Below are 25,625 nucleotides of genomic sequence, written 5' to 3' on the forward strand. Positions count from 1 at the left end.
TTTGTAATTGCTTAAACTTGGGAGCAGACAAGATCTTTTGGGAGATGTGTTACTTTTCTCATTACTATGAGAGAAGACCTGAGGAGGGATGCTTCAGGAGGAAGAAAGGACTTATTGGCTTGTAGTCCTAGCACAGTCAGTATGGCAGGGAAGGCAATGGTGGGAAGGCCAGTGCGCGAGGCAGCAGGTCTTCCTGCCCCAGCAGTCAGAAAGGTGAGAAAGAAATGCTGGAGCTCAGCTCACTCATGCTGATCCAGTCTCTGTATGGAGGCCCCGAAGGGTCACTGCATGAAAGCTCTGAGGTGCGGAGATACCAGGACCACAGGATGTCCTGAGGAGGGCTGCAGGCATGGGGTAGAGATGGGCCAAGAAAGAGGCCTTGTGTGTTGTATAACAGAGCTGGCAGGGCAGGCTCCTTCAAGCCTTTTTGACCTCAGAAGATGCCATCAGCAGCTCCAGAGCCAGAGTCCGAGCTTCAGGATTTGGTGTTTTCACTGCTGGGCTTCAGTCTTGCTTCGGTCTGACCTTTCCTTGTCATGTCCCCATTCCTCCGTTTTGGAACATTTCACTGTATGTCACCTTTTAGGTTGCAGGGCTCATGGCTAAGAGACTGCGTATTAGGAGCAATGCCTCACTTATACTTTTGTGCAGTGTTACAACTACTGAAGATATCTGAGATCAAATCAAACTCATTTTGCTTTATGGGCCAGCCGTGGGCCTTATGGAGGCTCCTGCACCCTTTATGCCTATAACACAAGACCGCAAGGACAATGCTGCTAAGTTGTGATCAAGACTGAGTGTACTTGCCTTGGAGCACAGCTGCAGTGGCCTTTGTCCATTCTGTAGGCCGGAGAGACTCTGGCGAGACCCAGTGCAAGGAATGGTAGTGCTCATATTTTAACCCCTTTCCATCTCAGAAACTCAATCAAGAAACTCCCCCATACATGTCCAAAGGTTTGTCTCCTAGGTGATTCTAGATTCTGTCAAGTTGGCAATCAACAGTGACCATCACAGCAGGTAAATGAGCTCTGATACCGCTAGGTAATGGAACACTCATCCCTGAGTGTTATAGGGAGTGAGCCCTCAGTCACTCAGGAGACATGGAAGCCTAAAGGCTTCCTATGGAAAGAAAAAGGCCAGTCTGCAAAAGCTGTGTACTCCATGATTAGACCATGTTGTACTCCGGGTTTCAGTGTTTGCCAAAGGGTCTGAAGGAGGAAGGGATGAATAGGAAGAGCACCGCGGACATCTATGGCAGTGCAATGATTCTGTCCCAAATTATAATGGCAAGAATTATTAACTATAAACCCTAAGTGATTGTGTAAACTGTTAACAAATGTACTACTCTGCGAACATGTTGATAACATCTATGAGGCAAGACATACATGGGAGACTTTTACCTTATCCTTGATTTTGATGCAGACCGAAAACTCTTCTAAAACATAAAATCTATTAAAGAATTCTTTTGGTTTGTTTATTTTTCGAGATAGGGATTCTCCGTGTAGTTTTGGAGCCTGTCCTGGAACTTGCTCTGTAGACCAGGCTGGCCTTGAACTCACAGAGATCCACCAACTTCTGCCTCCCAAGTGCTGGGATTAAAGGAGTGCGCCACCACCGCCCAGCCAAAGAGTTCTTATAGCTACATGTAACCCAGAAAAAGTATCTGAACATGGACAATAGTTCTGGATCCCTGACTTGTTCCTAAGCACAGGGTCATCTGACACACATCTGACAGCCAAGCTGACTGTCCTGGTATATTTGGAATCTATTTATTGCATATAAGGCCATCAGCATACCTACCCAGCCCCATGAGGCAGTGCCCTGATCTAGAGAAGCAGAGAACTCAATGTCCTTCCCTGCTGAGTATATGACCCTGTCTTCCTCACTCTTAGCCTCTGCATTACAGCTTCTCCCTGAAGGGCAAATGGCATCTGTAGCACCGATCTGCATAGTTCTGTGCCTAGAACACACTTTGGAATAACATGAAACCACAGATGTTCACGGTGTCATCATATACCAGGTATTCTACAGACTCACTGAAAACCACAGAGCCAGCCTTCAGGTTGTGTAGACTTGGAGAAAGTAATTGCTACAGAACCTGCGTGATTCAAGAATCATAAAATACTGATTATATAGCCCTTTATAAGAACAGTCTGCCCTCTATTATAGTTGAGGAAGAAGCTAATATACTCTGTTTATGATGATACAATTTAAATTTTATTTATATATGTGCAACCTACCAGTAGCTCAATTAGAAGTTAAGAAACATATTCTTTTGGTACTTCTATAGTTTTTTCACTGACTATGGATCAGGGGGAAAATGTCTGCAATAGATTCCCAATAGAAACAAAAGAAACCAAAATTAAAACAACAGCAAAAACCAAACCCAAAGGAGCTCCACATAGTTTACACAGAGAAGGCCGGCTCCAAGTGAGGAGGGTGAATTACGGTTAGCCTAGATTTTAGAGATATTTTTCTATTATGGCATACCACTAATTTCTAAGAGATTGTTCATAGGCTAGAGAAAGAGAGGGGAAGACAGACAGACAAACAGACATAGTGATATTACCTGTGGTCTTTGATAAACCACTTTGGCATAGAAGCTGCAGCGCGTGCCATGCTCATCATTCTGGAAAGACAAAGACGGAAACATCACAGAAAGCACAGGAACAGCAGAAGCATCTGAAGTACCTGTTAGAGCCACAGCCATTACCTGGAGGATTTCTTGTAAGCAGTGGACAACTGGAGGCTGATAGAGCTCAGAAATGGGGTCCCCTTCAACTGTATCGATGTGTCCCAGGCTCGGATACGCAGAGAAGATATAACAGAAGGTGGGGGGAGGCAGGCAAGTCTTTATCTGTTTAGCATAAAGGAAAAAGGAAAGTAAGAACGTCTTGTTAAAAGATCCAAAGAGCTGGGTGGTGGTGGTACACACCTTTAATCCCAGCACTTGGGGGTGAGGGGCAGAGGCAGGCAGGTGTCTGTGAGTTCGAGGCTAACCTGGTCTACAAGAACTAGTTCCAAGACAGGCTCCAAAGCTACAGAGAAACCCTGTCTCAAAAAACAAAAACAAAAGATCCAAAGAATACTATTAACGTAAGTTTTTTAGTATTCTCATGATCAGGCTTAGCTTGATTGTGCAGGCCTGGGATCTTAGCTTGGGAGGCAGAGATACAAGGCCTACCTGGACTACAGGAGGACTTCATGGCCAGTCTGAGCCACTTAGTGAGACCTATATAACTCAGTGGTAGAGCATCTAGCACGGAAAGGCCCTAGCTTCAATTCCTAAGACTAGAACACACACACACACACACACACACACACACACACACACACACACACAATTTGTTTCATGATGTATGTTCTAATGGGAAGGCTAGATAAGAAATGGGTTACTTTGTGCATCTGGGGGACCATGTATAAGGATATTTCTGTGCAGATTTAAGATTTCATTTTAGATTTAGTATTCATGCCAGGCATGGTAACATAAGCCTGCAATTTCAACTCTTGGGAGGATGAAGCAGGAGTACCAGGACTTTAAGGTCATTCTAAGATACACAAGGCCTATTGTTAAAACAAAACAGAAGGAGAACTCTGTTCCTCAGAGTATACTGCAAGCACCACTTAGAAACTGCTCCTGACAGAATCTGCAGATGGGGATTTTGAGAAGGATGACGCTCCCTGGCACAGGCTCACATGTCACACACACTCCCTGGCACAGGTGCACATGTCACACACGCTCCCTGGCACAGGCGCACATGTCACACACGCTCCCTGGCACAGGCGCACATGTTACACACGCTCCCTGGCACAGGCTCACATGTCACACACACTCCCTGGCACAGGCGCACATGTCACAAACACTCCCTGGCACAGGCTCACATGTCACACGCAGCACTCTGCTATAAGCCAGCTACAGAAGCTGGGGAGACGGCTTAGTAGGTCAAGTACTTGCCACAAAATTCAGTTCCCAGAGCCCATGAACAAGTTGGTGTGATAGAACACCAGTACTTGGGGGTGGAGCCAGAAGGATCCCAAGGCTCAGTGGCCAGGCAATCCAACCAAAATAGTGAGTTCCAGAGAGATATCCTCTCTCAAACATTTGAGTGGAGAAGCAACTGAAGAAAGATATTGTGACAGCAAGCTTTAGCATCTACATATGCCTGTTATATGTATGCGTGCGCACACACCACAGACAAGGTAAGTGTTGAGGAAGGAGGAAGAAAAAAAGGGAGGTGTATGAGAGAGAGAGAGAGAGAGAGAGAGAGAGATGCTTTGGGCACTGTAGACTAAAGCAGCAAACCCGAGGGGCAGTAGAAGAAAGTTCTTGACTTTTTTTTTTTTTTTTTTTTCCTGCTTCTGAGTCCCTACAAGGAACAATGTGGTGAGGAAAAGGGAAATTTCTGTTGACTATTTATGGATTCTACCTAGCATCTGTTCTGATAACTGAGTGTTGACTTTATAAACGATTGCAAAGGAATTTACGGCACCGTGTCAGCTTCAGGATGAGGCTAACGAAGACTGACTAGCAGCAGTGAGTGAGGATTGCATCCTGACTGAGTTTGCAGGCACACACCTGTAATTCTAATACTTGGGAAGCTGAAGAAGGATTACTTTGAGTTTAAGGTCAGTATAGGTTCCAGACTGAGGCTCATTTTGAATTTCTCACAAAACCAAAATACAACCCAAACTTCATCAAGAATTTGCCAGAGGAGCATGGAAGAGAACCGTCAGAACACTGGCACTGGAGAGGAGCTGCAGTCTGTCCTAGATGACACTCACACATCACTGCAGACAAAGGAACGAGCTGCACAGTGTTGCCCAAGGACAGACATGGCGATCTGACTACAGTAGGAGTGCCCAACTCAGTTCCTGACGAGGAGCTTTGCAAGGCTGGGCTTACCTCTTCACTGGGCTGGCCACAGGAAGGCTCGGCCAGAGGCATCACTGGGGGCCACATGGTGTCAATTAAACTGAAGAGCCCTGGTGCCCTGGGATAAGAAGAGACACTGTTGGAAGTATTCATCAACAACATTTGCCAATAAAGTACCAGTGAGTTCATGTGCTTAAAGACGACAGTTTCTTTACACTGTGATGAGCCTGGACATAGCACGTCACCACTGAAACAAATATGCAGAAAATACCTGGAGAACAGGCATGCATACCTCGACTCCAGCGTGTGGAGCCTGAGGTAGGAAGGTCAAAAGATCGAAGATTTCTGACTATCAACAGCAAGAAACAAAACAAAACCAAAATGGAACAGCAAAAATAGGGCTCAGCCGTTGGAGGACCAGTTGCTCTACCAGATGACCTGGGTTTACTTTCCAGCGCCCACATGGCAGCTCACAATTATCTGTAACTCCAGTTTAAAGGATCCGACACCCTTACACAGACACATACACGCAAGCAATACACCAATGCACATAAAATAAAAATAAATATTAAAAACAGTAAAAACAGGCTGGGCGATGGTGGCGCACACCTTTAATCCCAGCACTCGGGAGGCAGAGGCAGGTGGATCTCTGTGAGTTCAAGGCCAGCCTGGTCTACAAGAGCTAGTTACAGGACAGGCTCCAAAGCCACAGAGAAACCCTGTCTTGAAAAACCAAACCAAACCAAAACAAAAAAAGTAAAAGCAACAAAAACCTTGAGGATAAGGACCTTGCTAAATTAAAGACAAGAAACAAATTAAAATGTCCTTATGTATATACTAGCGACTAAAAGATATGTCTTTGAGTGGTTAATCGAGAAGGGTTTGGAGGCAATATTTATATTTCCCTTTGGATTGTTTCATATGTATGTATGTATATTTACACACACGGCTGTTTCACACAAATGATATATGTAAATTTGTAAACATTTAAAGTTAAAATGTATGCCTTATAATTATTTCTAATACTCTGTGTGTGTGTGATGTCTATGTGGGTGCATGTGGGTGCATGTGCACAGTGCATGCATGGAGGTCAGAGAACAACTATGGCTGAGTTGGTTCTCTTTTCACATTCTTTGTGGCTTGAGGACGCCAAGCTTGCATGGCAAACATTTTTATTCACTGAGTCATTTAGTTGGCCCTTGGTCTGTGAATTCTGAAAAAAGGTTTATGTTGGTATCACATTCTTTTCAATCACAACACTGGGGAGGCAGAGACAGGAAAAACTATGCAAGTTTAGACCAGCCAGGGATACACAGTGAGACCTTATATTACACATAGTGTGTGTGCGCACATGCGCGCGCGTGTGCATACATGCATGGGCACTCACCCATGTGTGCACACAGAGGTTAGATTACGACTTGCAGGAGTTAGTTTTTACTTTATACTTTTCTACTCTGTGGGTCCTGGGAGTTAAGCTGACTCGATGGCTGATTGTTTTTGTGTTTTGAGATAGTATCTCATGCAACTCAAGCTGGTCTCAAACTCCATAGGTAGCTAAGGATGGCTTTCAACTTTTTATCCTTCTACCGCCATTTCCCAAATGCTCTGTTACATCCTATTTAGGTGGTGCTTGGGATGGAACCCAAATTTTATGCATGTTGGACAATCAATGTATAAACTGATCTAAAAGCCCAAACATACTTTTCAAAAACATACATACAGATGCTTTCTTAACTTAAGTACAATGGGGTTATGTTTTAATAAATTCCTTGTAATTTGAAAATACTGTGTCTCAAAAAAATACACCCAGGGGCTAGAGAGATGGCTCAGTAGTTTGGTTCCTGGTGCCAACATCGGGAGGCTCACAACCTTCTGTAACTCCAGATCCAAGGACTCTGGGGGGGGTTGAAAAAAGATTTGCCTCCATATGCTCATAGATTTGAACGCTTAGCCAACAGGGAGTGGTACTACCTAGGAGGGGTTGGAGGTGAGGCTCTGCTGGAGTTGGTGTGGCCATGTTAGAGGAAGTGTGCCACTCGAGGGGTGGGGTGGGCTTTGGGGTTTCAAAAGCCCAAGTCAGTTCCTCCCTGCTGCCTGTGGATCTGGATGTTGAACTCTCAGCTACTTCTCCAGGGTCATGTTTACCTGTGTGCTGCTGGGAGAACACAGCTGATAAGAAACAAAGGATCAAGAAATACAATAGATTAAAAAATTAAAATGACAAGAAATACACACTTTCAATTACTTTGAATACCAGTAGTTTCAATTCTTCCACAAAAAGACTGATTGAGATAGAAAACAAGATCTTCCTTTTACTTCCTTCTAAGAAATGACTCATCATCAAAGATAGGTCTTATAATAGAGTGGACACTGGGAAAAAGCAAATGGAAAAAACAGGCTTTACAATTCTAATATCTGACAAAACAGACTGCAAACCAATCGCGTCAGAAGAGATTAAGAAGGTCCCTCTTTTTGATTGAGCACATCACAATTCTAGAGATGTAAGCACTGAAGAAAGGTGAACCCAATTTCATAAAACAAATACTGTTAAATATAAAGTCAGAGATTAATGCCATCCTCATCATTAGACAGATCATGTAGGCCAAGAAAACAAAAACCAAAAACCAAAAACTAGCAAACATTGGAATTAAATGATTTCAAAAATCAAACAGATCTAGCAGGTATTATAGAACATTCTACCCAAACACTATATAATATACATTTTTCTCAATAGCCATGGACTTTCATTAAAACATCACTTACTTGGACAAAAACTAAGTGTCAATAAATATAGGCAAACTGAAATACTGCTTGTATTTTATATGATGTCTACAGACTAATAGCTAGAAATCAACAGCAAGAGAAACAACATATAGTGTGTAGGATAGACGGTCCTCACCTACTTTTGCATTTCGAAACCCACCAAAACCCACTAATGCCCGAGTGTGAAAACCCTCCAATCCCCACCCTGAAAAAGTCTGCCACTCACCACCCCAAGAATCCCTATATAAGCCTGTCTTCTGCTCAGTTCCCTGCTGCTTCTCACCTAAGCAGAGGCAGCCACACTGTTGTGTTTCCCAATAATTTCTTGTGTGAGGTTTGTTGTGTTGTGTAACTTTGTGGTATTCACTGGTTCCTGACAGCCAGGACACCTTTCCCTTCAGAGCTGAAACACCTCTATTGGGGAAGTCTTTTCCCTCAGAGCTGTAATACTTAGACAATGCATAAATTTGGGAAGATTAAACAACACATTATTGAATGATGAAGTGTGTCTCAGAAAAGAAGAAAAAAAACAGTCCCAGACCTAAATAAAAACACAACATATCAAAACCTACGGGATACAATAAAGGCAGTCTTGGGAGGGGAATTTACAGACAGGTGGACCAATGGAGTCAAATCAAAGACACTGATATTAATCCACACACCTATGAACACTTGATTTTTGACAAAAAAGCTAAAATTACACAATGAAAAAAAGAAAACATCTTCAATAAATGGTGCTGGCATAGCTGAATGTCAATACGTAGAAGAATGCCAATAGATTCTATCTATCCCCAAGCATAAAACTCAAGTCAAATGGATCAAAGACCTCAACATAAATCCAGTCACACTGAACCTCATAGAAGAGAAAGTGGGAAGTAGCCTTGAACACACTGGTACAGAAGACCACTTCCTGAATATAACATTAACAGCACAGACACTGAGATCGTCAATTAATAAATGGGACCCCTGGAACTGAGATGTAGTGATGTTTCAGTTGTATTTTAATGATTAAAGCTTGCCTGAAGATCAGAATGCAAAACGGCCACACTAGTCAGCCACAGTGTGGCCAGGCAGTGACACACACCTTTAACCCCAGCAGTCACACTAGTTAGCTATAGAGGCTGAACGGTGGTGGTGCAGGCCTTTAAAATGCCAGCACTAGAGAGATGAGACAGGAACTCGCTCTATTTCAGTCTGAAGATTTCATAGACGTTGACTTTCTAGTGGCTTGACTGTTTTGCTTTTCTGAAATTCAGGCTGAACTCTAATATCTGTCTCTAAATTTTTATTATTTGTGCTACAGTGAGACGCTTCTGTAAGGAAAAGTACACAGTCAACACAACAAAATGATAGCCTACAGAATGGGAAAGATCTTCACCAACTCCACGTCTGAAAGAGGGCTGATTTCTAAAATATACAAAGAACTCAGAGACTAGACATCAAACTTCCAGATAATTCAATTAAAAATGGGGTGGGAAGGAGTGGGGTGGGGGAGAAGAGGGAGAAAGAACTGGGATTAGTATGCAAAATAAAAGAAGATAGTTTTAAAAAAATAAAATAAAAGTCAGGTAGTAGTGGTGCACAGGTTTAACTCCAGCACCAGATGGCAGAGGCAGGTGGATCTCTGTGAGTTTGAGGCCAGCCTGGTCTACAGAGCTTGTTCCAGAACAGGCTCCAAAACTGCAGAGAAACCTTGTCTCGAAAACCCAAAAATAAATAAATAGAGTAAAATTAAAAAAAATAAATCAGAAAGGTCTCAAATAACTTGATGCATCTTAAGACACTGGGAACCCCCTCCCCCCAACAAAAAAACCCACAAAAATCCAAAGCAGTATATGGGCAGGAATAATTAAAATCAGAATAGCACACATATGTTTTTATTTCTTGTGTGAGGTTTGCTGTGTTGTGACTTTGTGGTATTCACTGGTTCCTGACTGGCAGGACACCTTTCTCTTTAGAGCTACACTTGCACTCAGGAAACTTCTCCCCTCAGAGCAGAAATATCTCTATTGGGGAAATAGTAATTGTAGAAATAATGTGAAAGGAAAAAATACACTTATTATAAAGTAAACAGAGTCATTTTCTTCACCCATAAATAGCAAGAAAAACATGCTCCACTCTGAAAGGTCACTGTAGCTTTGACAGTACAAATAAAAAAAATGCAAACATTTTAATTATTAAGCATTATGACTTAGGAACTACACATAACTCAATCATGATGAAAACATAGATTCTACCATTCAGTGTTCCAAACTTAAAGCATTTACACAATGGATAATTATTTAAATGCTTATAGTTTTCAATAGTTTATTATATGTTATACAGGATGTAAGCTGTACTGTGAACACATTATTCAAGAGTGTGTCGGGTCCCCTGGAGCTGGAGTTACAGTCTGCTGGAACTACCTGATGTGGGTGCTGGGAACTGAACTCTGATCCTCCCAAGAGCAGCAAGGGCTTTTTACCTGTGCCATCTATGAGCAGAAATTAATGAAAGAGAAACAAAGAAAGAAACGGTAACAAATAACAAATATAAACATTGAATAAAACAAAGGGCTGATTCTTGAAAAAGATAAGCAAGGTTGACAAACTTTAGCCAAGTTAACCAAAAGAAAGAGAAAACCAAAATAAATAAAATTAGAGATAAAAGGGAGACATTACAACAGATATCAAAGAAAGTCTATTTTAAATTACCTTTGCTCTATTACATTGGAAACCATAAAAGGAGCAGATGAATTTCTGAGAGAGTGAGACCCATGAAAGATAAACAATGATGAGAAAATAACTTACACAGACCTTTAAGAAGCAGTTATTGTTATGATTGTTTTGTCTCTTTAAAAGACAAGCCATGCCCACTCCCTTCCTGCAAGCCTGCAGCCTCAGACCCCAACTGTCTCTCTTCCTGTCCCTCTCTGGAAGAGGCAGCTTCGGCCTCTCTCCCTTCTTCTCCACCTCCCCTCCTCCCCTTTCTCTCTCCTCTACTCCTCTCTCTTTCTCTCTCCCCCTCCTTCTCCCCCTTTCTCTTCCCCTCCATAACCCATCTAATAAATATCTAACTTAACTTTACTCTGTATAGTATGTTTATCCATCTCTCTCACCTGCCTGCCACAGTCACACGGAGCCTGCCGTGTGGTCTCATGCACCGTCCCTGCTTGGGACCCCAGCAGCTTATAGCAAACCCATCTGCATGGTGTGCCTATCTGTCTGCCCCTTGCCCACCTGCCGCCCACTTGGCTAGCCGCTGGGGACACCCAGGGGACCAGCCACCTTGGTTTGTGGACCTGCCACCACCAGGACCCGGCAGCAAGCTGCTGGGGATTATCTGCAAATCTGTAACAGTTATAAATTAAATATGTAATAAATAAAAATTACCACAACTAAAAGAAACAGATTCACTACACACCTAAAGAACTGTTTCAGTTAGGGTTTCTATTTCTTAAAGCCCACTCTCACAGTGACACTCTTCCTCCAATAATGCCACACCTCCTAATGGTGCCAATCACTTTGGGGGTCATTTTCTTTAAAACCACCAGAAGAACACCAATATTTTAAAATTATTTTGTAGAAAAGTAAAAGAGGTGTAGCCTGGGAGGCGAAAATCCTTCTTGGATTGAACAGGAATGTGTGGCCAGAAACGGATATCAAAGAATATTAGAAACACATAAAGAGATGAGAAATAAAATGGGCCCTCTGCTTCATGGGCAATTAACAATGCTAAGTCAAGTTTTACAGAGCATGTTGTCCATTTTGAAACAGGATCTTGAGATGCAGTCTAGGCTAGCCCTAAACTCATGTCTACCCTCCCGCCTCAGCCTCCCTATCGCTGGAACTACAGGCACACGCCACAATAGCAGTCAGATTTTTAAACAACACAGCAAACAAGTAGCCACCTTTAGCCTCATAAAACATGCTATAATTCGTACTGACTGGCAAATGATGAAGGGCATTCAGAAAAGGAACCAACCAAGGTAGCAGCAGCCGAGATTTCTATCACCTCCAGTCCACTGGAGGGTATGCACAGCCTACCCCTTCTGCATGCTGGACGGTCAGCTAAAGTCACTTACTGGCTGGTCTGTTCTATTATTTTGGGGACAGGCTCCTGATCTGAGTTGGCTCCTCTTGAAAGGCTCTCACTTCAGGACTCACACCTCCCCTCATAGTGCTCCCTGGAGCCAAGTTTCTCCAGTTCTGGGAACTGGCCCTCTAGCAGTGAAGGGTTGCTGACAGACAAGAGACTACTATTACCCTAATTAAGGAGGCCCACTGTTCTTCCAGAAAACCCTTATCCAGGAATGCCCTCAGGACCTTTAAAATAGCCTCTACAGTCAGAATGTCAGCTGACCTTGGGCCAATTTCCTCCAGGCACAACACTTCCCCCCCTACTCTCAGAGGGAGCAGAGTGTGCTCTCTACAGACTGGGTTGCTTGGTGGTTAATAAACACTCTGCCTCCATGTCTGTCAGATCTGTTTCTCCCTAAAACCCAATACCAATACTAACTACAGAGCAATCTAAGCCTTTCTGTTGGGTGTGGACAGAGTAGAATTTGCTCTTGGAGATGTAAATCACGTTAGCAAAGAAGGCAGACCGGTAACAAGCAGGGAAACAGTCTCCTCTACTGACCTAGTTCATCCCCAGACAGCCCAGACTTCTTCAAATGTAGTGTATGTTTGGCTGTAAACTTTCCTTACCTATCTCCTATGCTGCTGCCTATTTCTGTGCTCCCCAGTGAGCAGATCTAGGAAATGAGCATGTGGCTGAGAATGCTGGAGCCTTTTCTAAGATTTTTTTCCACTATTTTTTATTCTCTTATATACAAGTGGAGTCTTCCAGTGACTTTAAAATAAATTGAACCAGACAATAAAGAGACCAACAGGGCTGGTAAGATGGCACAGTGGGTAAGAGCAGTTAATTAAGCCTGAGGATGATGATTTGAATTCAGGTCCTGTGCCTTATACTGTGGGTGGGGCGAAGCAACTCTCAGGAACTACACTAGAGAACTGTGGCATGGGTGGGAATAAACACACACGATAAATAAAATGCAATGAAAGAGTTTAAAAAGAGATCCGCAGAAACATGAAAATACCGCTCTTCATAAAAAACAGTATTGGTGAGCCACGCATAGTAGTGTATGCTTGTCAGCACAGCACTCAGGAGTCTGATGCGAGAAATCCTCTTTTTAAAAAACATTTGCTTATTTTCATTTGAGTGTGGGGGCATGGAAGGATGTACACAGAGGTCAGAGGACAATCTTTGGATGTTCTGCCTTAGTGTGCTCCAGAGACTGAACTCAGATCATCAGACTCAGCAACAAGCACCTTTATTCACTCATCCATCTTGGCAGCTTGGCTCTTGAGTTCTGAGATCAGCTAGTGCTACCAGAAACGACCCTGACTGAAAGAAAACAAAACATCCCTCTAAAACAAACAGCAATAAATGCCAAGCAACACAAATAAAAACAAACAGCAATAAAAACAACTCAAAATGAACTATATGCTTTTAATTTCTATTATGGTAAATACTGAGCAATACAAGCTAAATTTAAGAATAAACTCTTTGGGGAATAAAGAGGTTATCCAGCTGCTAACAGCACTGCTGCTCTTGCAGCACCCACAAGGCAACTCTCAACCTTCTGTTGTCTAGTTCCAGGGGATCTGGTACCTTCTGGCCTCTGAGGGACAGTGCACACAGACACACACAGACACACACAGACACACAGACACACACACACACACACACACACAGGCCAAACAATCACATACATAAAATAAAAACAAATCAATTTTTTTAAAGAAAATAAACTCTGTGTGCTCTCAATTGTGGTGTGTGTGTGTGTGTGTGTGTGTGTGTGTGTGTAAAACAAAGAAAATATAGACTTTGGGCCTATAGCAGAGCTGTAGGGGAACAATAGGGGAACAGAGCTGGGTGGGGAAAAGTAAGCTTAATGCTGGGAGAAAGGAGGCAGAGTCAGGGAGAAGCCATAGAGCCTCTGCCAGAGATAGAATGCTGAAACTTTGCTGGTAAGCCACAGCCATGTGGCGATACACAGATTACTAGAAATGGGTTAAATTAATATGTAAGAGTTAGCCAATAGAAGTGAGAGTTAATGAGCCAAGCAGTGATTTAATTAATACAGTTTCTGTGTGATTATTTTGGGGCTAGGCTGCCGGAAACTAACTAGCAGCCTTCCTTCAACAAATTGGCACCAACATAGCTGACTACATCCATGTAAAACCTAACAAAGCTTGGAAAGGAATTCTAGACACAGAAAAACAAAGTTTAGCTGCATTTTTTCCCCCGGCTGGCAACGTGTAGCAGCTCCCTTAAGAGAGATTTTCAAAGTTCAGTGGTAGCAGAAAAAAAACCTGTGCTGTTTTTAAATGCCAGCTTTCTGGGTCATGCTGCCAGTGCAAACTCTGACTCTTTCTGGAGGTCCTGCTATGGAGCATTTAAATGGGGTTTGTGAGCAGAGTGCTACAACTTGCTTAATGGCAACATAGACTCACTGTGTGCCTAAAAATGGCAATTGAGCATGGCTCTCAGAGGTGGCAAACAGCTCCACCATGATGGACTGTGTGGAGCAAGCAGGAAGTACCATATACACCCTAGTAGTGGTGCAGCTTAAGTTTTTAAGAAGCGTTTAGCATTTCAAGAAGCACTCCTGGAAAATAAAGAATTACAGATACACAATAGGACACATTCAGACATAAAAGACCTCTAAATGGGTCACAATGTTGGATAAATGTATGTAGGCTTGAGAAAGAGAAGAAAAAGAATAAAGACAGTTATAAAAAAGAAGTAAATGGTTTTTTAAAAAGGTAAAGTCTTTAAAGAGACAGAATACAGACAGTCATAGATTAAAAGGAATAAAGAAAGAATAAGCCACACAAAGATGGAATATACACAGAATCTGGCTTATGTATACTATTGTGTTTTCTTTGAATTTTTTGACTGCGGAGAGACATTTGATTCTGGGGACTGCTAAGCTAAACCAAAATATATACTTTAAAGGTATCTTGAATTCAAAATATGGGTCTAAGGATATGTTGCTTTGGAAAAGAGGTTTTTCTTTTGTTTCCACAGAAGATGAGAGCCTGTGGAATCCTTCCAGACTAATGTGGCTTGATGTACCAAGATCCCCTGAAAGGTCACTGTAAATACCCCCAAAATACTTTGCCCAACAAAAAGGCAGGAAGAAGTTTGAAGAAAACTACACCCATATTCCCAAATATTGTTTATTATAAATGTTTCTTTATACTTAAAGGGAGAAATGTTATAGAGATTTGCATTGGTATGGATCTTGGTTTACTGATACAAATTTTTAGTATTTGTTTACTTATTTATTTCTTATGTATACAATATTCTGTCTGTGTGTATGCCTGCAGGCCAGAAGAGGGCACCAGATCTCATTACAGATGGTTGTGAGCCACCATGTGGTTGCTGGGAATTGAACTCAGGACCTTTGGAAGAGCAGGCAATACTCTTAACCACTGAGCCATCTCTTCAGCCCCTATTGATACAAATTTAAAGTAAATTTTGTTATATGTATATTTCTGCTCTTGATTAAGGTATTGTGTTTGTATAGCTCATTTTAAAATGTATAATTAAGAAATATAGGTTAATAGGTAGTCATCTCTGATAGTCAAGCTTGTAGTCATGTTAGTTAGATTTTCTAGACGCACAGAGATGTATTTCAGATGGATAGGCATTCTTCAAACCTTTTAAAGACTACAGAATATGGCATTTACAATGTTTTAAGAATTTAGAACTTTTCATGACAGTGAGACATATCTGCTCCTGGCAGCACCAATTACTTCAAGAGGAAGATAGCATCAAAGAGGCTCCTTATGGAGATGGTTAGCCATTTGGGCAAGAAACTGTTCTTGCCTGGACTGCTTGATGAACTGGACATGCAGGACCCACAGAGAAATGACTGCTGAACTTGCCTGAAGGTGAGACCATCCTTCAGTGTTCCTGCTTCATAAAAGAGTCTGCAGACATTCTGCAGGACACAGAAGAAAGTAACCGACAAACTGCCAATATAGGCATAACTGTCTTTGAGATTTCCTGCTTCATGAAAAAGTCTGCTGGACACTATGGGCCTGTAGGCTGAAGATGGGTGCCCTAATGTTACAGAAGAACTTTAGATGACTGTCCAGGCAACGAGATGTCTCTGCCATTCCTAGAGTTTTGGAAGTTGCTTACAATGTACTCCTTGTTTACTTAGGTAATATTATATCCTTCTGGAGTCTTTGATGGAGTTGAAGAATTTATTAATTTAAGATGTGTTTTCTAGAAAGAATTCCTTGAGCCTGGAATTGAAACACTTCCATTGCTAGGTCTTCTTCAGCTCTGCTTCATGATCTTGTCATAAACATCTCCTCTCTCTAAGTAGGACTCTGATTTTATGTGTGTAGTTTGGTTGCATGTATGTATGTACATATGGGCATGACCAGTGCCTGAGGGAGTCAGAGGTTGGGTCCCCTAGAACTGGAGCTGCCAGGTGGGTACTGGGAATGGAACCTGGGTCCTCTGGAAGAGTAGCAAGTACTCTTTAGTGCTGAGTGCTCTCCCCTACCACCCTCCCTCCCTCCCTCCCACCCTCCCTCCCTCCCTCCCTCCTTCCTTCCATCCCTCCCTCTATTCCCTCTTGCACCCCTCAGGTTTCTGAGACAGGGTCTCACTATATACTCCAGTCTGACCTGTCCTGAAACTTGGAACCCTCCTGCTTCAGCCTGACCAAATGTTCCCTTTCCTCTTGGTCCCCCACCCATACTGTTCTCAAAGCTTCTAGGAGACTAAGGGCTGGGAACCTGGGAATTCTGCAATAAAACTATACTGCTTCTACCTTCACGAAAACCCTGAGACAGGACCCATGGGCTCTGAGAGGGAAAGGAAAGGAATGAAGAGAACTTAGAAAGAGTGAGGCAATTCTTAGCCCCCAAAAGTGTACCACACATGCTGCTGGGCTACATGTTCTGCTAAGAAGCCCTGTCACAGGGCTAAGTCTATAATATTAGACAGGTAGCCCTGGAGCAGAGCCTTTCAGAGGATAGACACTATACATATATGGGGTCATAATATAAAATTGGGAATATGGGAATAACATGGTATTTTACTTTGGGTTTTCATGAATACCTATATAAAAGTATGTCCAGCTCTCTGAGCAAGCTGTCTTGATGAATGAGGAACTTTATGTTTATACCCTCCTATTATAATGACTTGCTGCAATGCATAAGTCTGGAATATACACCATAAAGTAGTATTTCAGTAACAGCACGAGATGATGATGGCAGCAAGAGAAACTAATGTGGATCTTTGCTGACAATGGTCCATTTACTCGGCTTTGACCTCAACACAACATGATAGATAGGAGTGGTCCTGCAACTACCAGGGTGGAAGCACCTTCCGAGAGGCATCAGATCAGGCATCTGGTTCCAGAACATCTTAGGAACACTTTATAGGTTGCAAGATGCTTCCCAAAGCCAGTTCACTGAATTTCAGGAAGATACTGTGCAACCTAAAATTAACTGAAGAAAATTAAAATGGAGAGGAGCAGGGAGGAGAGTAATGCAGACCTGTGAGACCAGGTGTGGGGCACATGTTTGTAACCCAGTATTAGGGAGGTTGAGGTTGGAGGATCCCAATTTTCGCCATTTAGTGAGATTATTGGAAGAAAAAGACAAGAAAGACCAAGGAAAGAACAAGTCAAGAAAAAGAAGTTGGGATATAAAATTAGCAAGCTGTATAACTGTGAAAACCAAACTCTTTTGAGTATTTTTATTTTATTTGATCAGGCTCTCCTCCTCCCCCTCCTGCAATATTCTGAAACTACATACATTTCTCATTTTCTCATGTTTCAAATGTTACTTATTATTTCATTAAAAACACCTTTTAAAATTACCCAGCCTACCGAGTGATGGGGATTAAAGGAATACATAACCATGCTTGACTCAAAATTTTGTTTCATGTAGAAAATGATGAAGAAAATAGGAATGCACATTTACCAAGTGACTGCACTCACATATAATTCTTTTACTTTTTTGTGCTAGGGATGGAACTCAGGGTGTTTTGTTGAGCAAACAATCTACTACTGAGATACTTCTCTAGACCTACATATGTCAGTGTTCATCCTCTGCTCCATCTGCTCCTGGTGCCCAGTCTAAAGCTGAGACTTCTGATGGAGACTCTTAAATCTTATCTATCTCCTTCCATTAGGGAGCAAAGAGTGACTGCTTACTTACGGTCAAGCACATGGCCTAGCCTTCCCAGCCCACCTCAGGCTCAAAGCATTCCACTGTAACAAAGCTGTGTTGACTCAGGCTGCATCAAGATCTCCAAAGAGAAGGAGGAGAAGTGCTGTGAAAGCAGTCTTCTGACTATAGCATGCAATGGCACTCAGCTCTCACTACCTGCACAAGGCTTGCACAAGATCAAGTCAACCAGAATTCTGGTATAGATGTGGGAGGTGCTCTCTAAGGCCCAGCCCTTACTCAGGAGCTGCTGGAGGGAGTCCATTCTTCTTAAGGGTGTTCCCATTGGAAGGTTTCCGTACGCTCCAGTGGACTGTTCCAAACTTGTGAACATCCCGATAGTATTAACTAGACATTGTGGGTGATCAGAAATAAAAGAACATGGAGTTAAGAGGGGGACATGTCAGGGAAGATATATGGGGAGAGTGGGGTGGATACAAAGAAAGAAAGCATCTTCAACAAATGGTGCTGGCATAACTGGATGTCAACCTGTAGAAGAATGAAAGTAGATCCATATCTATCACCTATAGCATTTTAAAGGAAGTAGGCTTTCTGTAGGAAGTGCCCCAGTGATCCAGATAATTTGTCTGCCGGTAAACTCTCCGAGTTCTCACATGTGCTCAGCGAGTGCTCTCTACCTCCAGCTCACCTTACTTAAAATGTCTGAATCCTTTTCCATGTTTAACTTACTGGCAAACTATTTGATGCTTCTTGGAATTAGGATTAATTTCTTTATGCATTTCACTTTACTTCGGCATGCAGCCATCCAAATAAATATTTGGAGTATCTTTTTGTTCTTTTGGAAGCTGTGCTTCTTCAAAACAAATTACTAAATACGTTTGGAATGTTGGATGTTATAATTGCCTATTAGTGACATCATCCACGGTCGGTCATCCACCCATAGCCCAGAAAACAAGGTAGTCTTTTTTTTTTTTTTTTTTTTATGCGCCCGGTTATGTCTGTTAGCAACTCTCCTAAACTCTATCAGAACAACTTCCAACAATGTAGGTCCACATGAGTACATGTCTGGCTATAACAGAAAATGCCGTCTTACACTTGGAAAGCACAAGCTAAGAAAGACATGATGTCCTTCAGATCTACTCCAGCGGATTTCATCTGTCATCCCTCGCTGCTGCAGACCTACCCCAGCAGAGTTATCTGCCACACTTGCATATGGAGCACCCTGTGAATATAGACTCAGCCCAAAGGTTTGCAGGAAGAGAACCAGCATAGTTTTGGGTTTTCTCTGACTCCCCTCCCCCCCTTTTTTTAATTTAAGTGTCTATTGACTGCTCAGAGTAAGATGAGTTAGATAACTTCTATTAAAGTTTAGAAAACTGTACAGTGTTCAAAGTCATCCTGGTGGGGTGCTCTCACTGGCTGGCTGAAGCCTGCCTTTGCTTTCTCTGCATAATGCTTGCTGGTCTTGGTCTAGGGACCTTCTCCAAAGCTCAGCCTCTAACATTTATTCCCCTAGGTAACCTATGCATCAGTTTAGCAAGCCAAACAGTCAACTCATGTTACTTTGATGCCATATGCTATATGTAAACTTAATATTTATATTATTATGACACTGTTTAATTTTAAATTGTAGGAAAATAAATGTAAGCCAGGGTGGTGGTGGCACACATCCTTAATCCCAGCACTCGGGAGGCAGAGGCAGGCAGCTATCTGTGAGTTCAAGGCCAGCCAGGTCTACAGCCAGGACAGTCTCCAAAGCTACAGAGAAGTCTTGTCTCGAAAAACAAAAAGACAGACAGACAGACAGACAGACAGATTGTATGAAAATGTTTAGGAAAGGGGGGATATCTGAAATCTGTTAACTGCAGAAGTGATAGCAGCAAATTATTTTACTTAGTAGAGGAACAGGGGTACCTATTTCAGTCCACAGTCCTCTAAACATTTGGGCCAGGCATGATGATACCTATAAGTCCAGCTCCAGGGGGGGAGATCACCACAAATTTGAGGCCAGCCTCATTTGCAGTGAGCTGTAAGCCAGCCACAGCTACAGAGCAAGACCCCGCCTCGAAACAAACTAAAATCCTGCATGTTCTTTCATTTGTACTTGTTACTTCCCAACTTATTAAAAACCTCCAATCTCTTGATTTAAAAAAAAATTATTGACTTACAGATGCTATTTTATGTAGAGCTCTTTAAGAGCATTTATGTAATTGTATAGAGCTTTGCCTCACTTGTCAGAGTAACAGAGGATGCAGCTGATACCGTCTTTAACCGCAAATTGCATCCCTTTGAACAGAAAACACAATACCAAAGGACTGGAGCAGTTGGCTATCCAAGTGACTAGATAGGTCCTATAGAGACCGCATGAAAAGCGTAAAAATGAGGCCACAACCAAACCTGCTGACCTGAGTTCAATCCCTTGCCTTACGTGGTGAAAGAAGAACTGACTCCCAAATGCTGTCCTCTGATTTCCAGACTTGTACTGTAGCACACACACACACACACACACACACACACACACACACACACACACACTCAGAGAACTCTTATGTAAAAAAATATGTTATTCATCTTGATGAATCAGAAACTTTTTTCACATTGTTAATAGTGTTTTGCAATTGATTATACTAATTTCTGTGACACACAAAAATAAAATGAAGAGATATAGGCCAAAAGAAATGTAAGAGGATTTGCTGAAAGCAGTTCAGGACCAGTGCCTGGTTCACAGAAGCAACATAAAGGTAGAAAGTAGTCATGACTTCTATACCCACAGCATAGCATGGGCACGTGTGTGTGCACTCTCATGCACACAGTAATACAAAATGTTAAAATAACAAAAGGCAGTTCACTCATTTACTTGATGTACCTTATTTAGTGCATCTTAGTGCTATGCCTCTGGCTGATTGTTTGGTGGGCCATGTGCTATGCCAGATTTAGAGTATTTATCCCAAACTTTATATTAACCTATGAGACAGTTAAATAAGGCCTTAGGTCCTAATGTTAGGAATATTTAGATCTGTATGAGATGGTTTACTGTCTGCTTGCTTGCTTGGTTTGACTGGCTGTTTGGTATTTTGAGACAGGGTCTCATGTAACTCAGGCTGTGGCCTGGGACTCACTGTGTAGAGAGGATAACCTCCTGACTCTCCCACTAACCTTCTGAATCTACGGTTATAGGCATGGACCATTGCCTATGCACAGCTACATCTCCCTATCCAAAACTGTTCAGGATAAGGTGCCACAATATTTATCACAGAACAAATCTGCTTACGATAGCACTAAGAAGTTTTGGTTATTTAGAGACAAAGGATCCTAGGTTGGTCTCAAACTAACCATGTAAAGGATGATGGCTTTGAACTCTTATCTTCCTGCTCCAGCTCATAAGTGCTGGAAAAAGCATTAACTCTTGATAATTTAAACAGTTTTGTTTATTTCAACACTCAGGAAGCAGAGGCAGGAGGATCTCTGTGAATTTTGGGATAGCCTGGTCTACATACATAAAGTTCTAGGTCAGTCAGGGCAACATAGTGAGACCCAGTCTCAAAGGGAAAAAAAAAATTTTGTTTAACTCTTATAAAACATCTTTTCATTAAATTAGATTTTCATCTACATACCCTATTTAATGTACAGAGATTTTTTTTAACAGTCATAGTTTAGGAGAACTGCAGATCTTCAGTTACAAGGTCAGGAGGTAACACACATACAATATTTAAAAGTTTTGTTTTTCTATTTCCCTTTATTATGACTTAAATGGTCAGATTTCATCAGCTAGTTCCAAGATGCTGGGTGTTCCTGCGAGTCAGCTGGTTAGGGTGAGCGGAGCTGGGTGACAGGATTTCCCTCTGCACTAGGTCTCTGCTCACACCAGAGGGTTAAAAACTCACACTCAACAGTTATTTCTACAAATTTTGCTATCCTTAAGCAATTTTAAATTAAAATAGTATTCAAAGAGGCAAAATAATATTATTACCAAGATGTATTAGTTTATAGAAATGAGGGAACTTATATAAATGTTAACAACAATTATTATTATTTTTTTACTGGAGACTCTTCACTTAGCATACATGTATCTAGAAGACATACTGTTCTTACCCATTTTCTCTTAATTTCAATAAAATATTAATCACTTAAGGTGTTTAGTTATTTTGATTGTCAATTATGTTCCTCTGTGGATACTACACTCAACTGTCTGTCTTCTTTCTTTTTGGTTTTTTCAAGCCAGAATTTCTCTGTGTAGCCCTGGCTGTCTTGCAACTCAGTTTGTAGACCAAGGTGGCCTCAATATCACAGAGATCCACCTGCCTCTGCCTCCCGAGTCCTGGGGTAAAAGGCATGTGCCACCACCGACTGGCTTTTTCAAATGCCAGTTTTACTTTATAGTTCAAGTATGGAGCAGTCCTGGCTTAAAAATGAAAATTTGAGATCAAAGCATAAAGCGCTTGCTTTTTATTTGTTATTGTCCGGAGCAGCGCTGCTGCGGTGTCCTCACCTTCCTCTCGTGGCCTTCTGCAGGACCTTCATGCCCGCCACGACGCAGGACCGCCCTTCTAACTCTGTGCTCTTCCAGAGGCTGCCGTCCAGGTACACTTCCCCGAACATCCCGCAGGCATCCTGCACTAGCAGGCAGCTCCTGCAAAGAACAGCAGATTTATGCTCTAAGCCAGAGAACCAAGACGATCTCTGCCTTCCCTGAAACTCCACCGCAGCCGCCTTCCTACTGGTGAGTAAGGGCAAATGAAGTTGGGTTCGGGTACATTTCTCTGTCTCTCTCTCTCTGTGCGTACACATGCAATATGTTAAGGGCATTTGCATGCCACGGCATGTGCGCGAGGATCAGAACACAGCTTGTGGGAGGCAGTTCTCCCCTTTCACCGCGTTGGTCTTGGAGACTGAACTCAAATCGTCAGGCTCTGCAGCAGGTGCTTTTGCTCTTTGAGACATCCTGCTGAACTTTGTTTTGATTTTGTACATGCAAGTATTTAGATCACTAGCCACACAATACAGGAGACAAAATTATATTTCAGCCACTGTGACGGAAAACATGATAAAGACGACTACTCTCTCAACTACATGCATCACTGCTGCCCAGAAACAAAGGCTCCTCTTTCCCTACTTCTGTTCTCTTCCTTGAATGGATGCAACACCTAAAAGCTCCACAATTCTGAGAATGAGAGAGCCCCCCCGAGAAGGCACAAAAGTCACAGACACACACATTCCCAAAATATAAAAGTCACTGTCTATCTTAGATCGGTTTCTACTGGTGTGACGAAACACCATGACCAAATGCAACTGGGACAGGAAAGAACTTATTTCATCTTACATTTCCAGATCATAGTCTACCGTGGAAAGAAGTCAGGGCAGGAACTAAGACAGGAGCCTGGAGGCAGGAACTGAAGTGGAGGCCATGGAGGAGCACTGTCCACTGGAATGCAGATTATTGAAACTTGCCAGTTAATTAGCAGAATTTCAGTAGGGGCTCATGTCTGGAATTCTAGCACTCAGGAGGCTCAAGGCGAGGCTAGAAGTTACAGGCGAGCCTGCGCTACAGGGCGATTTGCTGATTAAAAAACTTCCAGCACTTGGGAGGTAAAAGCAGGAGGGTCAGGAGTTCTTGCCCAGCTTTGGCTACTTCAGAACTTGTCTTAAAAGAAAAAACCAAAAAGAAAAGAAAAATCAAGGGAGAAATACACGTTTTAAGAAAGAGTGTATTATTTTTTAAAATTTATTTTTATTTCATGTGCACTGGTGTTTTGCCTGCATGTGTGTCTATGTGAGTGTGTCAGACCCCCTGGAACTGGAGTTGGAGACGGTTGTGAGCTACCATGTGAGTGCTGGGAACTGAACCCGGGTCCTTTGGAAGAGCAGCTACTGCTTTTAACTACTGTGCCATCTCTCCAGTCCCAATTATTAAGAGTGGAAAACTCACCAATACTGGTCAAAATTTTTAATTATCAGGATGATGTTTAATTTTAAATCTTTATACTCTTAATAGCCTCAGAATATACAAAATGTAAACTATAAAAAAATTACAGAGACATTAGCAAATCCACATTTATCTTAACACACCTCTTCCAGTTACTGAAAGGCCAAGAGAAGATAAAGCAAAAATTTAAAAAAAAAACTTTTTATATACCCAATAACTTTGGTTTGCTAGATGAACATCTGAAAACTTCCCAGAGTAAAAAAAAAAAAACAAACAGTGCTTTCTTAGGCATGAAGATTTAATTAAAAACTGACCACGCTACTGGCTTTAAAGCAAGACTCAATGAGTTTCAAATAAATTTATAAAGGCCACAACCTGTCTCTGATATAATTAAATGAGAAACCAAGCAAATAATAAACATTTAAAAAATCTTCTTACATTTATAAATTTTAGTTTTTTAAAAACATAGGATATTTATTTAAAAAGGAGTTATTACTACCATTTTTACTGTATGAGTGTGTGTGTGTGTGTGTGTGTGTGTGTGTGTGTAGCAGCGATCCTGCCATGGTGTGAATGTGTAGGTCAGAGGACAACTTTGTGAAGTCAGTTCTCTCTTCCACCTGGGTTGAACACAGGTCACTATGCTTGTGTATGCAAGAGTCTTTACCTACTGAGCTATCTTGCCAGTGAGTGAGGGCCTTACTTTGCCTATGTTGATTTCAAACTCACTGTGTTATCAATGAAATTCTGATCTTCCTGCCTGAACTACCCCTCAAAGTGCTGGAATTACAGATACACACTACCATGCTAGCTTTGGAAATTATACTTATTACTTATTTGTATATTATAATATTTTGTTATATTAATTTTTATATAGGAATATACATACATACCACACACACACACACACACACACACACACACACACACACACACACACATATACCTGTCTCCATAGAGTACATGCTGGATTGAATTCAAGATTCTCCTCTGTCTACCTCCCAAGACGTGGGTTTACAAGTATGAGCCATAATGACCAACTGTTTTTGGATACCATAACATCCTTTAAACCCACAAGTCAAACAGGAAATTATAATTAGAAAGAAAATACTATGATCTACTTGATAAAAAAATGAATGTTTATGAATGTTGGAGAAATAACAGTATTCCATAATAAAACTGTATTTTTCTATTTTATTTACTTATTTATTTGCTTGCTTGTTTATTTATTGTGGTAGTAGGAATTTAACCTAAGGTCTTGCACCTGCCAGCTCTTGCCACTGAGCTATATCTCCGTCTTCCTATTAATACTTTAATTTTCTGTCTGTATCACAAATTCTACATCAGACCTCTGCGGTTGGCAGCTCCTCCTTAGGCTGCTGACCCCACTAGCCCAGTCCTAAGGCAGCTCTCCTGGAGCCCCCTCTCCGGAGAGTGCACATCTGCCAGTGACTACACTGGGTCAGTGCCAACCATTCTGTCACAAAATCTGGGGGTTCATTATGCTGCTTTGCTACATGGGACTCTTATTTACTATAGTGTATACATTTCCTTCCTGTTTTTTAAATTTTATTCTATTTATTAGTGTGTGTGCGCATCCACATGTATGTATGTGGAGTCTGAGGAAAACTTGGTGGAGTTCATTCTGTCCTCCCACTTTTATGTGGGTTCTAGGGATTGAACTCAGCCTTTACCCATGGAGTCACCTCACTGGTCCCATATAGTAGTATATATATAACTTTAAGTATTAGTGTGTGTGAGGCTATCTTTCCCTCTTAAATACTTTCTGAACTCAGGAGCACTCATTTTGCAGATTCCTGGAAAGGGAGAAGTAGGAGACATGTTGGAAATCGTT

At 41.9% G+C, this 25,625-nt stretch overlaps 1 protein-coding gene across 8 annotated transcripts in view; it reads right to left on the reverse strand.

The window, feature by feature from the left end:
- Positions 1–25,625, reverse strand: part of Spidr (scaffold protein involved in DNA repair) — a 209,266-nt gene that overhangs the window by 21,665 nt on the left and 161,976 nt on the right. For 7 of the 8 annotated variants that reach the window (XR_005287227.1, XM_038346407.1, XM_038346410.1 and 4 more), the window contains 4 exons: positions 22,337–22,477; positions 4,904–4,991; positions 2,714–2,857; positions 2,570–2,629 (listed from right to left, as the gene is read on the reverse strand). Coding sequence is in view for 7 of the 8 variants with exons in the window: in XM_038346407.1 (XP_038202335.1) it covers positions 2,570–2,629; positions 2,714–2,857; positions 4,904–4,991; positions 22,337–22,477 (433 nt within the window). In the remaining variant the exon portion in view is untranslated. The remainder of the gene's footprint in view (positions 1–2,569; positions 2,630–2,713; positions 2,858–4,903; positions 4,992–22,336; positions 22,478–25,625) is intronic. The other variant, XM_038346408.1, reaches the window with a different exon arrangement.

Source organism: Arvicola amphibius, chromosome 10 (genome assembly GCF_903992535.2).
Source record: "Arvicola amphibius chromosome 10, mArvAmp1.2, whole genome shotgun sequence".
Classification (NCBI taxonomy): Eukaryota; Metazoa; Chordata; class Mammalia; order Rodentia; family Cricetidae; genus Arvicola; species Arvicola amphibius.